This window comes from Sturnus vulgaris, chromosome 1 (genome assembly GCF_052056855.1).
Source record: "Sturnus vulgaris isolate bStuVul1 chromosome 1, bStuVul1.hap1, whole genome shotgun sequence".
Lineage (NCBI taxonomy): Eukaryota > Metazoa > Chordata > Aves > Passeriformes > Sturnidae > Sturnus > Sturnus vulgaris.
The window spans coordinates 10,307,805-10,324,783 of NC_142243.1; the positions used below are offsets into that span (position 1 = coordinate 10,307,805).

Consider the following 16,979-nt stretch of genomic DNA (forward strand, 5'->3'; position numbering starts at 1 on the left):
AAATACCTGTTTAATGCACTGTGCTTCACCTCTCCCGTGGCGTATTTTTGCTGACTACCACTAAAGTACACAAGATATAATTAGATGCAAAATTTTAAAACTTGGTGTTACAGCAGATCTCAGGTATGAAACCACTGCAGGAGAGGCCAGGTATGCCATTCCAAGAACGTCATACAGTGTGTGATCCACGAGAAATGTGCTGGGAAGCACAGAATTACTTATCAGTAAAAGGGTGGAAATTTAGGGGGGGTATCACAGAATGGTTGAGGATGGAAGGAGCCTCTAGAGGTCACCTTGTCCAACTCTCCCTCTCAAGCAGGGCCACCTAGAACACGTTCCAGAACCACGTCCAGACAGCCTCAGAGCATCTCAAAGGATAGTGAGTCCACAACCACCCTTGTGCAAGCTTAATAGTGCCTCACAGTAACAAAATGTTTTCCTTACATTTCATGTAGTTATATAAATTATTTTACCCAGCAGAAAAACTGGATTAAGATGTTTCTATACATGCATCCCTTCCCAATGCATCCATCTTTTACTCCATGCATACTGTTCAGAGTCCTGCTCTCAGCAGGATGCAGTTATTTCTAAGTTGCACTTTATAGCAGACTGTTGAACTGATCCAACTTTAAGTGCTACAAAAAGAAACTTACTCAGGGGAAGGAAAAAAAATAAACTCTACGACATTTTCTTCCTTTTCTTGTTTTCTTGTTTCTTTTGGATTTGTATTTTTGTTTGTAAAAGCAGACACCAGTGGAAACATAACCCACCTGCAAACAGAAACAAGGCAGCAGTGACAGTGGACTTTTAAAACCCAGCTTCATGGCACATCACGTATAACCCTGAGCCCAGTTGTTCCAAGTTTGGCTCCCCAGGAAGCTGCATTTTGTGGGTACTCATGTTAACACCAGAGGCTAAACTGGGCATAGCACTTGCACTGAGCAGAGAAGAGGTGCAGGATACAGAGACCACACAATCCAACTCTTCTCCTCAATATAGACCTGGTGCTGGAAAATAGGTGCAAGTAACATGACCCTGCCCCAGCTGGCACTGAACTCTCCACAGCAAGGAAGTTAACAGAAGCCAAGAAGAAGGCCCTTTATTTTATTTCTTCTTTTCCACATGCAAGTGTGAAAGGAAGCACGCTTCAGTATGTCAGGGATGTTTTACAGCCATGCTGCACATTGTGCTAAATGACAGAGCCGGGGAGGGGCAGGGTGGGAGCAGGAATCTTTATATAGCACTGAGAGCAGTAATTCAGCCCCTGACAGTCACATGAATACAGCCCTGCTGAACACAAACAGTATCTTTCTCTGGTATTAGGCTATTAGGCAGATAAGGCTCCACTTTGGATTTGAAAGACTTAAACTGACAAACGATCTTGGTTTTTCTTCACCCTGCATACAGTGGCAGAGGGCTGGAGGAATCTCAGCACTTTCCACTGCTTATATAACAGGTGTACTCATAAATATGCAAAGATGATTTGAAGATACAGTTTCTAATCCATGCTTTATGCTTGAACAATTTAAATTACTTTCATCATGTAGACAGCATTGCCAGCTCTTTGCAAGTAGTTCCTTTATAATTTTAGGATCTATTAGCTGTATTTTTGTTTAGTGTGGGCTTCACGTGAATTGAGAGAAAAAAACCCCCACCCACACTGAATAGGGATATAATTAAGAGAAATGCATTTTTAGATGGAAAATAGATGTCATGACTTAACTCCAGATCAGATTTCAAGAAATTTAAGATGCACATTTTCCATACATGCCTTGCACTGCATGGAGGATACCCTAATCTAGCTCTAAGCTAACATGACAAACTAGAACTAAACAACAATAACCAAAAAAGTGAACATCAAGCATGGCTACCAGAACACAAAACTCAGCTACTGTCTCTGCAGACTGTAAGTTTCAGCAGTTAACAAGTTTGTTACTCCAAGACAAAAATTTGTTTGAAATCAATTTAAGAATAAAAGATTTCAATTAGCAACATGTTGGCCCTGACGTGCTTCAAAAGCAATCTTTCACATGTGAAAAAAAAAAGCAATTGCAAAAGGGGGCATCACATGAATTATCTACATGATGATCCTGCACCAACTCTACTCTTTCAGTAGTGGTGGAAAGAGAGATGACCAAGGAAGATGGGGTAGGATGGTGGAATGACCCTGACCACACCATGGCCAGATGGCTTTAGAGAGAAGAAAGTCAGAAATTAAACAACAGTGGGGGGGAAACAGATAGGTGAGAAGAAGCTAAAAACTAAAGTAAGAGGCACATAGAAGTAAAAGTAAAGTAAAAGGCACATAGAAGTAAAAGTAAAGTAAAAGCTTTCTGTCACACAGAAACAGATGATGCCAGCAATGTATTAAAGGACCAGAAATGCCAAAGAGCTTCTGTGGTAATGAGTTCCTTCCAGCAAATGGTTAACAACTTCCCTAAATATGGACTGGCTTCCCACTCCTGAATGAGGTCCCCATCTTTCCACTGGGAGTACATCATGGCCCGTTGCTCCATATAAGTAAATGCTTTGTCTGAAATGCAAAACGCTCTCTTAGTACCACCAACAACTACACACAAAGTGAAGAAAAAGTACCTGTTCCTTTCTGCCATACACCCTAGCACAGATCCTTAAATATTACACTGTTTCTGACTATTCACAAACATAGCTTAAAGGGAAGTACAGTGCACATTAGTGCAGCCCTGATGCCAACATAGCTTTTGCCATTTATTTTTAGGTGAACTGGACTTCATTCTGAGTGAAAAAATAAATACAAGAATTTATTTTGGAAAAACTTACACTCCCTCCTTACTTAAGCCCCTGAAAATGAAGCTTCAGCTTTCACATTGAAAATACTTCCATACTGCTCTTTTGGGGAGACTTCAATCATCTTTTAAGTGTAATTTCTATTGTAATTTTATTGTAATTTCTACTGTACTCTCCTAGGAGCACAACTCCATGAGGTGTGGCTCCTTCATTGTCAGTGCTGGGCTCAGAGGTGGAATGCAGAAATCATTGAAGGGGCTAACCCAGTCCATGACAAAAGTCATACAATATTCTCAAAGGGAGCCTGGAGAAGAACAGGTGCCACAGTATTTCTGAAAGGTGTGGCCACTTAAATGCTTTATCTTCTCTTAACTCTAACACAACTATGTGAGCAATTTTTGAGGAAGAGGATATAATATGTTTCACTAATACTTAAGTAAGAAATTTAGGTAACATCAACTGGCTACCATTTTCAAACTATCATTTTTATAAGATCTCCATTAGCTAAGGAACCTTTTACTCTAGGGAAAAGTCAGGGGAGACTTCTTTTGGTGTCTGAGTTAGAGTAGATTTATGACAAAGTAAAAAAAACCTGTAAAATTCATAACAGAAAGCTGTTCATGGTTAAAAAGTGCACTTTAAAGAAGAATTAGCTTCTTCTTCCCAATTTCAGTATGGTCTAGATCTAGATACTCAATTTGCTTTGGTCTGAAGATGGCACAAAGGATCAAACTGGCCTGGTGGTATTTCTAGTATATATCCTGCAACAGAATTGCTCATAAATAAAGTCAAACCTGAAACTGTATTTGTTATTTACCAGAAGTAACCAATTACAATACTTAAGAGCCAACGTGCATTTGAAGAAACATACATGGGAAATTTCACGTTTTAATGATGACATTGCAGGTATTTTGATATTACCGTAGCAAAATACACAGAAAAGCACTTTGCAGGTCAGCCAAAGCCAGACCTATGAATGACAAACAGCATCACACAGTAAGAGGACTTTATGTTTCAGAGATGCTGTGGTTTTTGCATGATCTTCAGGACAGAAAAGAGCCCAGAGTATTTCTTCAATAGTACAGAGAGTTCTAGGAACCAGCTGGGATTCCTCTCAGGAGAGAGAAACTGGCACTGATGAGAAAGGGTCCAGACTTCCTATACTTGTTTGAAAGGTATCCTATGGAGAGAAAACTCTTATGGACTAGGTTACCACAAGTTACGAAGTGTCTCTGAAAGATCCAGCAGTCAAAGACGGAATTTAACAGTGCTGTGGCTATTTCTGAATATAAATATGAATTCTGTGGGCTGAATGCATCCCACACACAGCTTCCTCACTTTTCACAAGGTAACCTCGCTCTGCCACACAGCATCTTTGGCAGAACAAAAAACAGACAGGAGGCTGACTTCAAAGCCAAGGAAGAAATATCAGACTGGCCAGGAGCCCTCATCTTCCTCAGAATTACCACCAGCAGACAATACCAGGCAGAGCGTTCTTGTGCTCAGGAAGAAAAACAGTGTCTGGGTTAAGCAACAACAAATCTCTTCTCCCACTGCAAACAAAGGAATGTGTTCTCTGCTTCACCTTGCTCCAGAAGTGACTGCTGGAGGTCAAAGACACCAGCTTTGTGAAACTCCCAATAAACAAAACAGTTTTCATAGACCTCAGATGGCAGCACAAAGGCACTTTTGCTGCTCCCACACCCTTTACCTCTCAGCACAATGAAGAGCAAACACAAGTTACTGCAGTCAGCCACTGAGGCAGGAGCAAAGACATCAGAGCAAAGAGCTGCCTTAGGCACAGGATGCAGGGAGGATTAATCTTCAGAGGAAGTGAGCACTTTCTTCTTTTTTATCCAAATTATTACAATGGGCAACACCTTTACGTAAAAACCAATGATTAAGCGAAGTACAATAAACACTAAGGAAGCTTTTAAAAATGTTATTTTTCTGCCACTTCTTGCTTGTACAGAAGTCCCCTGAGCTACAGGCAAATATATGAGTAGCCAGTATTTAAGCAAGTATTATCAGAGCAGCTGCCTTTGATACCCTCTCAAACTGTAATGTATGCACATCCTTACAGTGTTCAATATTGACTTAAAACAAATTACTACTGCAAGTAAATGTCAAGTCATCTCTAGTAAAATACTGAAAACATACTAAAGCTGAAATTCCAAGATGTTGCACTGCCTTTCAGAATTACCAAGAAAACATATATCATAATATTTGACTAGACATTTAAAAAATGCTGCTACAAAAATACTTAAATCAGTATATTTCTGGTCAAGGGTGGTTTCAGTGGTTTACATACCTACGTACACACACAAACTTCCTACATTTATTATGTCTTGGAAAGGAGCCGTCCATCAGTTGTACTTGTGGGTAGATTTTTTTAGAAAGCTGTTGAGTCTTCTCTTCTATGCAAGTGTTTCAGTGTTTATCTAGCATTATTAACACTATCTGTCTTATCCTCAACCTCCATTTGTCTCATTTCCATTCCTAGGAGTTCAATCTTCTCATGTTTTAGACTGCTAATGCTTTGCAGTAAAGTGAAGTATTCCTCCATCCCCAACACAAGACTTCTCAAATAACCAAAATAAACTCCAGTATTTCTCCTGGTATATAATGTTGATTTAGACTGTTTCAATCCCCAATGTCCATGCCTCTACTCTTGGTCACTCTTCCAGATCTCTTCTGAACTGCTTGTCCAGTTCTCCCAAGCCTGTGGCATGGATACACAAATGACTGAAGTCAGCATTTGTAAGAGACATGGATAGAACCTTGTGACTGCAATATGCCAAACTTTAACAACAAAAAATTCATAAACATAAAACACAAGACTTTTTTTCATCATCATAAAAAAAATATTAAATTTAACTGCTGATAGTCCCATTGTTGTTGCTCACCATAACAAATCAATCTTTTCTATTACAACACAGAGCCAATTTGAAGTAGAGCAAATTAAAAGCACTGCCTGTTATTTTCCCTCTCAGAAATAAACATCACTCCACAGTCCAACAGTACTTTTTCCTAGAAAATGTTAACCCCTCACTTCACAACACTCAGAAAATTTACAGCATCTACTAAAGAAAGTATTCATTTTTTTTTTTCAGACTAAAAAAATATGGTAAATGAAACAGCTCTTCTAGCAAATTCAGCAAAGGGGTTTGCCATTATCATCATTCAGGAAAGAGCAATTTTGCTGTTTCACTAGGTAACTGTTGTTTGTTCATCCTCAGGCATCTGCCAAAGAAGTCCAGCATTTCAAACAATTTTTAATTCAAGAATCTTCACAAAATCTGAAGTGCTTGCATGCTACCACAATGCTATAATTTTATTTGTTCACCATTCATCAAAAATACTTGATTATTTAAATATTTCTTTCAATACGGATAAGTGGCATGGCACACAAAATTCTAAATTTTGCTCATTCTCCTTGCAATTATAACAATGAAAAATATGAGTTAATATGACTAAGGATATCCCCTTAAATGAAAATAGGTAAAGTTTTATTATTTACTATTACCAGAAAGAAATTTTCTGTACAATTCCAGGGCTGCTCTGCAATGTGATATGAAAAATGCAGTAATAGATGCAATTCCCCTGTAGCCATCCTGCTAATACCATTTAACTCCTCCTGGAGTGTCGACACAGATGGAATTGTCCAGGGCTGTTTTCTCCGAGAAGACTTTGCCAGGATCTCTCTATTTTGCCAGGCCGTTTGTGGACACATGGACATCCACACAGGAGGAAAATGAGAGTCAGAACACTTTGTTTGGGTCTCTATGACAACCAAAAGTCTCTGAACTTTTGCTGGTCCAGGCAAACTTTCAACCACCAGCCTACCAGTAAAAAACCAGGCACCATTACTTACACTTCAGTATTTGTCACAGAATTCATTAAGAAACAATTTCCCTGGCTTCTGAGCAGCTTTTACCAGACCAGACTTACAAGACCTTTTTTTGATATTTTAATCTTAAATACAGATCAAGCCAAGATTTGAATGAAGAAACTGCAGATGTCACAGTTTGGAGATATGGGCTCTGGATCCAGAGAGAGATACAGGATCAAACAAGTCCTAACATCCATTTCTACTCACATACACAGACACCACTTCAAGAATTCCTCTCTCCCCTCCACTGCCACCAATCTGCAGACCCAGCCATACAGATAAAAGCAAAAACTCCCTCAAGCATCCTAAATGATAGCATATGTATGGTTCAGTCTTTGGCAATCAAACAGCCCCTTCAAAAGTCAGAGGAAACACCTTCTCTTCCAAGTTATCATGATCCTTCATGAGAGTCCTTTCTCTAGTTATCCAACCACTTAACACAATGTAAAAAGAGATCACTGAAACATCTTTTCAACATTAACTTCTGTTGTAAAATAATGTGGCAATTAACCACACCCTGGCACTTGATGCTGCAGGTTATGTGTCAAATAGACTGTGCTACCAAACTGCCAGGAACCAGCAAATGACTCTGCTCTCCAAAAGGGGACTGCAAGAAGAGCCATACAGAGTGCCCAGGTAGGATTTCATACGGCTTTAAGGCAGAAACCTCCTCTTCTGTGGCCAGAGGCTCCAGCTAAAGCCATGGCCACTGTCTTCCCAGCATTTGTCTCAAGCTGTATTGCTTTAAGTATTTCTACCACTATATTTGCCGTTTTATTGCAGAATATGATGGTGTCCCCAGTATGTTTTCCACTGTTTTGAAGTCATACTTAATCCTAGTGATAAATAATACTGTCTAGCAATTAGAAGCCCTAGCTAAGACTACCGGAGGAAAAAACAAAAACAAAAAATATTTATTTACACGGGTCTAAAATGAGCAATTCCCCAATGTGTTGCACCAAGTGGAGTTAAATAGAACCAGTTCCCATCTTTTAGTGTATGTTTACCCTAGTAATACAAGGAAAGCCCAGAATTCTGCAGAGAGCAATCATGTTTTGGAAATGCCCCCGCACCACCACAGTCAAGGAGAGAAGCAGGAGCTGTGGTTAACAATCAGGAAAGGCTCTCCACAAGCCAGGAAAAGACTGCTATATCCAGACCCCACACTGGGGCTACTGACTGCAAGGAGGTCCTCAAGAAGAAAAGGGGGGAAAAAAAGGAGGCGGGGGAGGAAAGAAGGCAGAATGGGATCATCATGAGTTTGGCAAAAATGAAGCTCACCCACTGGGAAGATAGGGGAATATACATGCATAATTTTACATGGATTAAGAGTTTGTGTCAAATCCGTGATGCGCTGTGCTGAATTCTTATACTGCAGTGACTCATCTTGTCTGACAGTTGCTGGGGAATTAAAGCAGTTATTTTTAAAAAATTATATGTCCTGCTTGACGCGTTATACAAATAGCCTCTTAAAAAATTAAAACGCAGTCAATGCATTTTTAAGTATAGGAGAGCTATGGTACATTTAGGATTCTGTGTACCATACCACAAACATCCATTCTGAGCTAGGAAGACCTAAAGGAATCTGCTGATATCTCTTCAGAGAAACAGTGATCTTGCTGTTCCCAATCCAAATCACGCATTAAAAATTAGTTTTAGACAGCACGAAAACACTTTCCCCGGAGAAAAATTACCCACAAAGGAAAGAGGTGTGCTAAACCTGAACTCCTCCGGTACCAAAGCATATTTGGTTCGCTGGAATCAGAATGACTGCGTTCCCCTTGTGATGGATTAACAAAGGCAGGTGAACACCCTTCCAGGGAAAGGCAGCAGTTGACTCACAGCCAGAGGGGCACACGGGGCTGGCAAGGGGAAGCAGCGCTGGCTCCTGCTCCCTGCTCCCTGCAGCACAGCCACAGCCACACACACACCCTGAAGCTGCAGAGGGCAGCTCCCTGCAGCCTGTGCTCTCCTTAGAAATACACTGCTTACTCCCTGCTTTGCCTATAAAACTGACACCCCCTCGGCAACTTTCACACATCCTTGGGAAAAGTGTTTGGAGTATGTCAGTTGTGTAATACAGTAAAGATCATCTGAATGATCTATTAAGTGTAACCCTTGGGCATCAGTGCTGCTCGACATCAGCTGGCAATAAAGGTATATTTACAGCATGCCTTCAGGACAGCTGTTCTGGGAACATCCTGGAGATTTGCATAGTCTGTTTTACAAGGCATTACCATGTACTTCTACTGAAGGAGTGGCAGAGAATTCTTTTGACATCCATTAAAAGCCCTTAAGTCCAAATAGCACAGTGAAGAAGGCAAATAAAAATATTTTAAATTTAAAAAAAAAGAATAAATCTTTCAAATTCCAGTGCCTTAAAACACGAATGGTTAACCCATGAATGAATTGAACTCGTTTTTAAAATAATCAAGTTATTGTCCCTCTCCAACTTGAGCACCATCAGAGAAACAAAACAGCTGATGAGAGGAGCTTCATCTTACAAAGAAAGGTTTCTGTTGACAGTGCTCTTGATTTTATCATAATTTCCATGATATCCAGTATATTTTCCTAAAGCCCTAGTCTTCCATGTAGCTTACATGAATATTTAAGCTTTATGTATTTTGAGTAAATTAGTCCTTTCTCGGCCAAAAAAAAAAAAAACTGAAAACATGAGGCAACTGCATTCTAACAGCTCAAAAAACTAGAAGCAAATGTGAGTGTTGAATTTCTTAGTTCATTTCTCACCTAAACTCAGGAAGTATTAACACTCTGTCATTGCACAGGTGATACTCACTTTCTAAGCAGAGCACTATCTCTCAAGGAGTGAATTAAAAGGCTGACTCTGTGTCCCAAATCACAGAGGTGTGCTAGTTATTGAAATTTTCACACTTTAAAACCTCTCTGAGAGTGAAATCAGCTGGCAAATGTTAGGGAAAAATAACAAGAGGAGTTAACTACACATCTCTGGTCTCAACCCAGCAACTACAAGCAGACAACAAAAGACATAACTTATACCTAATAAAATAATAAACCTGGCCAGAAAGTGACTCAATCAACCCAAGAAATATTACCAAATATAATTGAGCCCGTCAATACAATGAAAGCAGAGGACCAAATTAATTAGGTGACTCCACGTCCAGTGCCTTTGGGAATAAGTAATCACTTATTAAAGATCTGCTGAGACTTTTTTTGAAAGTGCTCTTTGGAGAAAAGTTGAGACTTTCAAAAAAATAAACCTGCCATGCCTCACATGTTTAAAATGGAAGAGGACTGGTAGTATGGAATATAGGGAGAATAGTTTCTGAACAGGATGGTTTTCACATTTTCCATGAGGTGTCTGTGGTTCTTTAAGCGTTTCTGCTATGTTATCTGACACTTAGATAAAATACTGGAAGAAATATAGAGCATCTTTGCCCAATTAATTTTGGTTCACGAAATAATTGGAAGGGCAATTTAACCTTGTATAACCTTAAATTGTAGGCAAAATGAGAAAAGGAGGAAGGGGGATTTTTTAAATTTTTAAATGTTTTTAAGAATGAAGGGGCTGTAGAATGCTTTTTTAATTTTTTTTAATAGGACAGCACATTTCAGGACTCTTGGTTTTATTTAATCAGTTCTCCAGTTAACAACCCCCAAGCTATTCTAAAAAACAGGATGATTCATCTATTTCCACCCAGTACAATTTTATACATCGTTAGAAAACTAAAACCTCGTAAAATCCTAAGCAGCCCTGAAGAACAGCTACTGCAGAGTGACATGTTGATTGCATCAGCCTAGAAGGGCTACCTCTGAGCCATGCAAGCCTTAGCAGCTCAGGGTGTCAAAGAACATGCACATAACACACCAGCATCAAGCATGTTCACTCACACACACCATAATAAATGTCTCCAGAATATCTGGAATCAAGGATGATTTCACAACTTCCAATATTTAAAAAATTTAAAGTGCTGTTGAGCTGCTGTGTCCTGAGAAACACAGAGGCAATATCCCTTTCCCAAAATGAAGTGAAAGCACCAACAAGAAGCGTGCTGTTGATGCCTTAGGCTGAATATAGCTCCACGTGCCACCACATCACTGTGAATGTCACTCTCGACACTTCACAGTGCCAGGCCACCTCTGGCACTGTGTGGGGCAGGCAACCAGAGGAACCTGCTGAGCATTCCTGAGTCTGGCTGATCTTCACCTTCCAAATCATACTAACAAAAACTAACTAAATCTAATATGGTTATTCTCATTTGCATCCATAGTACCTTTTAAACCAAAAAAAAAGCCCATTCAGACCACAGCAAAGGGAAGGTGGAAGGCATGTGGCTTGCCCACAGTAACCAACAGGTTAGGATTGTCACAGAGAACAGAGGCAAACTTCGCAGAACACCATTAAATGCCTTCCGACCTTCCTCCTCCCTTTCAACAAACAAGCAATGTACAACTACAAAAAAAAAAAAAAAAAAGAAAACAAAAGGCACTTTGCTCTATGGTCTATAAAACACGTGCTCTCTGCCCTGCAGACACTTCCTGAGGCTCTCCTGCACATCTCTGCTGCCAGTGAGGCTATGCAGAGTGCACAGCTGAACAAGGAACTCAGGATTTGGCTACAGGGGTGGGAAAACACCACGGCCAGACTGAAATGTGCGATGGGGACTAGGAGAGAGGACTGTGATGACAACCCCTGCACAGTGCCCGCTGTGCCAGTGGCACAGTAACCAGCTCTGGGCACGGGGACACAGCTGTGTTATGTTCAGTTTGGAGATGCACTGCGTGGGTAGGACCCACGTTATCACACTTCCTAGAGCTAGGATGGAGACAGCTTTAGCTCACAGCCGAGGAATAACCATGCAACAACCCTGCTGGTGCTCCTCTCTTTCCCACAAAGCAGCAGCTCTCTTTCAGAAACTGCTCCTAAAGCTGTGCTGTCCAGAGCAGGTTTTGGCACAGAGAACCACGTGGCTTTGGTACAAGCAGCAGCTCTAAGACAGCACCCAGAAATGAAAACTCACACTCAAACAATACAATAAATACAATGTTTCAGAAATGCAGCACTTGAAAAAACATCTTCCTAGCAAGTCTGACTTGAGAAAGCATCTTTAAAAGAGGCATAAATTGCAGCAGTCACTCTGCTCTCAATGTTATGAGTGAGACCCAAACACAATAACACAATGCTATTGCCTTCAAAAGTCTCCTGCTTCATAAAGGCAGCAGAGACACCCTAACACATCATGAGCAGAACACATGTTAAAACCTCAGTCACGTGAACTTTTATGCACTTGCACAAGTGTATCTCAGTGAATAAAGGCAGTGGACTGGCTCACTACAACCAAGCGAAGCACAAGCATAAGGTACTGCACCTTCAGGGTGTAAAGAGACACAGAGCTGCCTTGAAAACCATTTAACTCAGGAGTAGCATGGCCAGAGTATGAGCAGACTTCTACAGCACAATAAAACCATACAAATTACTGATCCCACTCTCTTTAGGGACTACTTTTGGGAACAGGCCAGGAGTTGCAACATGCCTAAAGGTAGGAGCTTTAAGCAGTAAATTATTTCCTTTTCTCCGGCACTGAACACTGTCATGTACTTGATTAAGAACACACCAAGAGCAGCCTGGGGGAAGACACTGAAAATGTGATATTGCCTGCTCTTTACCTGCCTCCCAATTCCAACTGATCCTCATTTAGGCTGCCACAGTCAGAACACATGAGCCACCCCCGTCTGCTGGGTGTAATGCCAATGGCACATAAAGAAAGATATTGTCAGTGGCCTAAACTCATTCCAGATCTAGCTGCAGGGAAGTCACGGCAGTGCAGATACAGATGCCCGATTTCAAACCACGTCCCACTTCCTCAGAGCCTTCTTGCATTATGTTTACAGCAGCAGAAACTACACCGTAAAACTGTATTACAACTTTGGTACACTGTATTAGCATATTTATTGAAGGTCTATGCCAGTTTGATTTCAGGTTTTTTGTAAACATTTACTAACAGATGCTTTAATTAGTATCTCATTGGTGTGTAGACAATGATGTGACACACACCAAGAAGCATTTTCTGCACAAAGCGACGTTACATGTACCATGATACAAACAGCTCTTCCCACCCTCACTACCACTGACGAGGGCCAATGGACTGGCAGTGCATCATAGAAAGGCAATACTGTATTTAACTCCTCTTACTTCAAGTTTTCAGGGCACCATCAGGGAGGGGGAGGCACAGAAATGAGAGCCACAAGCAATCTCAGTAGCTCATTCTCTTCACCCTCTAAGCGTTAAAAGGAAAATACAATGTCAACATCAGCTCCTCCCTGCTGATGAAACTGGCTCCAGCGCATTTTACTTTCTGGCTCGGAGCCCTTACAAACCGTTACAAAAAGACAGAAGACAGACAGACAGCTCAATATATCGACCACTTCCAATAACTAATTTGGGACACACTGGGTCATTTGTCCCTTCTATGAAGTGCTGCAGCCTCTTGGCGGTGAACCCTGGTATTTGGGGGGCATTACTGAAGGAAGGAAATGAAAAAAAAAGGGGGGGGGGAGGCAGCTAATAGCAGATTTGCGTTTCAGGAAAGAGCCAACGCTAGCATCAGTACATATGAATACTGCCCACTCTCTTCCTCCGGGAGACACGGATTACATCTGATACACTAAAACCGTCTCCGCGACTCTGGCCGCTCAGTGCCCATCAGCGAGGACACTGACAGGCACTCCTCGCTCCTGCCTGTCGCTCCGACCCCGGCGCTGACACACATGGAAGGGGGAGCGGGAGCCGGGCTGAGGAGCGGAGGGCGGGCTGGGGCTCCTGCTCATCCTCCCTGCCACGGCAACAGCTCGGGCTGCGTGCGCGCCTTCCCAGCCCGGGGACCGGCGGAGCATCACAACCGACCGCGCCAAGAACCCACCACAAGCTTTCAATTGTACATTAAAAAAAAAAAACCCTTGCAATTAAAAAAAATTATATATATATATATCGTTTCATCTGAGTGACTTGACTGGTATTGTCCACAACGACCTTATCGGGGGGTGTTTTGTTGCAGCCGACACGCACACGCTGCGTGGACTCCGTGGGAGTCTCTCGATGCGGCCACAGCGGGGTCTGGCACGCAGTTACGCGGCACGTTCCCGTGCAGCCGCGTTCCCCTGGCAGGGCAGGAGCCCCTCCAAGCCATCCCCACGGATTTTTCCAGCTCCCGCACCACCGCGTGCGCGGCCAAGCCCCGCCGCCAGAGCCCCCCTGCCGCCCCCGCCCGCGCCGCGGCGGAGCGCGGGGGGCTCGCAGGTAGAACAAAACCCCGCGCCGGGGTCCCCGGCCAGCGACAGGGACCGTCAGGGGAGAACCCCCGGGCGCCATCGGGCCGGGGCCGGCACCGCAGGGCCGCAGGGCGGAGGGTGTGTGTGCGATGGGGGAGCGGGCCGGGGGTGCCGCGCCGCTGCCGCGCCGCCCGCGCCCAGCGCCGCCCGCCCCGCCGCGCCTTTACCTTCGGAGAGCTCCAGCTCCAGCTCGGCCAGCCGGGCCCGCACCTCCAGCGGCAGGGACACGCTCTCCAGGCTGCGGTCCGCCATGCTCGTGCGGCGGGGACGGGCTCTCCCCTCCTCTGGCTGCCCGCTCTCCCCCTTTGTCCGCGGCTGGCGGGGCGCGGGAAGGCGGCGGGGCCGCGGCGGGTGGCTGAGTCCTCCCCGCGGTCTCAGCCGGGCATGCAGGGGGAGGCGGTCCGCGCGGGGGGACGGGGCGCGGAGGGAGGGAATGCGGAGGTTTCTCCTCTCCTCCCCTCTCCTCCTCCTCCTCCTTCGCCGCCTCCTTCAGCGGGGCCCCGCCATGGCTGCTCCCGCCGCCCGCCCGCGATCGCTCCGCATCGGCTCCTCGCCGCGCCCGGCCCACCCCCCGCCCGCCGCCGCCCGGCACCGCGGCGGCGGCTCCCCCTGGCCTCGCCCCGGCCCCGGCCGCGGCCCCGCTGTCCCCGCCCGGCTCGGGCTGGCGGCGGCGCTGGCGCTGCGGTGCCGCTGCCGCGACTGGGGCTGGCCGGGCACTGCCGCTGTCACATCCACGTGACCGCGCCGCGCCAGCGCCGCCCGCAGGGGGCGCCCCGCGCTGCTCGGGCCGCCCCGCCCGCACCGCGCGTCCCGGGGCCGGGGGGTGCGGGATGTGCGGGGTGTGTGTGTGTGTGTGCAGGGTGTGGGGTGTGCGGGGTATGGGGTGTGCAGGGTGTGTGGGGTGTGCGGGGCCGGGGCTGCTGCTGGGTGTGCGGGGTGTGCGGGGCCGGGCTGTGTGTGCGGGCAGGGCTGCACTGGTTTCACTCATGCCAGCTCCCAGGAGTGGGGCTGGAGGTCCCCCTCTTGCCGAGGTAGGGGGGGAAGGAGTGATGTGCTCGAGGTTCCACTCCGACACCCTGTGCCCCCTTTTCCTTCCCCACCTGCCCAACATCTTCCAGTTACTCCTATTTTCACTCCTATTCTCTGCACACAGCCAGGAGGAGGACTGCACAGTGTCAGGTTAACAGTAGGGCTTGATGATCATAGGGGTCTTTCCCAGGCAAAATTATTCTATTCTATTCTATTCTATTCTATTCTATTCTATTCTATTCTATTCTATTCTATTCTATTCTATTCTATTCTATTCTACTCTGTTCTGTTCCGTTCCATTCCATTCCACTGCATCCCATCCCATTCCATCCCATTTCTATTCTAATTGTACCTTATTCTACTCCAAACATGACAATTCTGGTGTGTATATAACCAAACCACGGGTGTACATTGTCATGAAAGAGTAGCAATTTTAATAGAACAAAAAAGAACAAAGTTGACGCATACCAGCTGACACTGAGCCAGTACCTAGGGAGCTTGGTAAAAAGGACTGGGGACTCTTAATTTACACCACTCCAACAAAGAAGGAATGTTTTGAAAACATTTAATAAAACAACCTTTCAAATTAACAAATATATTCCACACTGAGCATCTTCCTTTTTTTCTCAGTACATATTTTCTTCCTTTTTTGTTGCTTGGGCTGGGAGTTAGAAGTTTGGCTTGGATTTGGTGGGGGTTTTAATCCCTCACAAGAATGAAGAAGCAAGACACCACAGCACCTATGGTTTCAAAAATCCTTGTGAGTCCCAAAGGTAGAACAGGTCTTTGTGGGACACAGTGTTAGTAGAAAGGAAAAGTTATAATCATCCCCAGGTCAGCCTTGACTTACCAGCTTACTGTTCTAGTCAGTGAAAGAAAATGATGCAGGAATTTCTTGAAAAGATAAAGCTTAGGCTGCAACTATACTAAACAAAGTAGCTTTTTATTATGTTGTGGAAGGAAACCAAATTACATCATGTTACCAGCTGTGCTGTACAGGCTTTAGCACTGGAGTGATTCCTGCAGCATGTGCAGGGCTGGTGGTTTCTCGTGTTTTCGCTGGTTACCAGCCCCAGACTGGAGAGCTGTTTACACCCAACCGTGGCCCATGCCAGCATCACTCAGCCAGACCAGCAGCAGAACTGGTTGGGATACTTTGGTGAGTTTGCCTGCCGTAAGCAAGGCTTGAGCACACAAAGTGTCCCTTAATTTTATGGTGCTGCTGTTTGGTTTTTTGTCATATATGTTGTTTTCTAGTAACCTCTCATGGGTTTCTCTTCAATGCAATGAGGAGGAAATCCACCTGGTCAGCCTCCTTTGAGAAGTGCCACTGCTTTCAGCAGCATGGTGACACACATTATCTAGGGCTGTACAAATGCCTCTCCTCCAGCACTGTGCTACACAGGAGTAATAATTTTTACCTTTTGTTGAGCACTGCATGTTTCAAATACAGACATTCAAAAAATTATCCAGGTCTTTCTTGTTCATTATATCCAGATATAAACAAAGAAAAGCAATTAAATCCAAATATGCTCCAGGGTTCCTACTTGAAAATTGGAGTTTTGTTTGTTGTGTTATGTGGGATTAAATAGGCTGAAAGTATCAGCCTTCTGCAGAAGTGGTTTTTTCAAGTATGATGGAGGGAGGCAAAGGAAGGCTTTGTGGTGGTCCAGCTTCCTTCACCGATGTGTAACTCTGAGTTGCAACTTTACTTCCCCAGTGATGATACAGTATGATTATTTGACTCATTACCTGATCAATACAGAGTCTGTACTCCTGGTGTTTATACAATTTTCCAAATGTTTCCGTTCATGGAGTTATACAAAGGGACCTAAGGAGAAATGGTTGAACACTCATATCATTGTAACTGAATTTTCTTGGCTCTTCCATGACAAGCCCAGGGTTTCAGCTGTTGGGTGCTTTGGAAGGAAGAGCAATCACTTGGGGTTGGATGTCAATCAGTAGAAGTGGAAATGGCTGAATT

At 44.1% G+C, this 16,979-nt stretch overlaps 1 protein-coding gene and 1 long non-coding RNA gene across 6 annotated transcripts in view; both read right to left on the bottom strand.

The window, feature by feature from the left end:
* Nucleotides 1-11,838, bottom strand: part of LOC148225070 (uncharacterized) — a 36,521-nt gene extending 24,683 nt beyond the window's left edge. Inside the window, exon 1 of the long non-coding RNA XR_015801293.1 lies at nt 654-11,838. This is a non-coding gene — a long non-coding RNA (uncharacterized LOC148225070). The remainder of the gene's footprint in view (nt 1-653) is intronic.
* The window catches only part of DIP2C (DIP2 acetate--CoA ligase C (putative)), a 313,844-nt gene extending 299,573 nt beyond the window's left edge, over nt 1-14,271 (bottom strand). For 2 of the 5 annotated variants that reach the window (XM_014872250.2, XM_014872252.2), the window contains exon 1: nt 14,134-14,271. In XM_014872250.2, coding sequence (XP_014727736.2) covers nt 14,134-14,218 — 85 coding nt within the window. In that variant the 5' untranslated portion in view covers nt 14,219-14,271. The remainder of the gene's footprint in view (nt 1-14,133) is intronic. The other 3 variants (XM_088159264.1, XM_088159256.1, XM_088159268.1) reach the window with 3 other exon arrangements.
* Nucleotides 14,272-16,979: the final 2,708 nt, after the last annotated feature.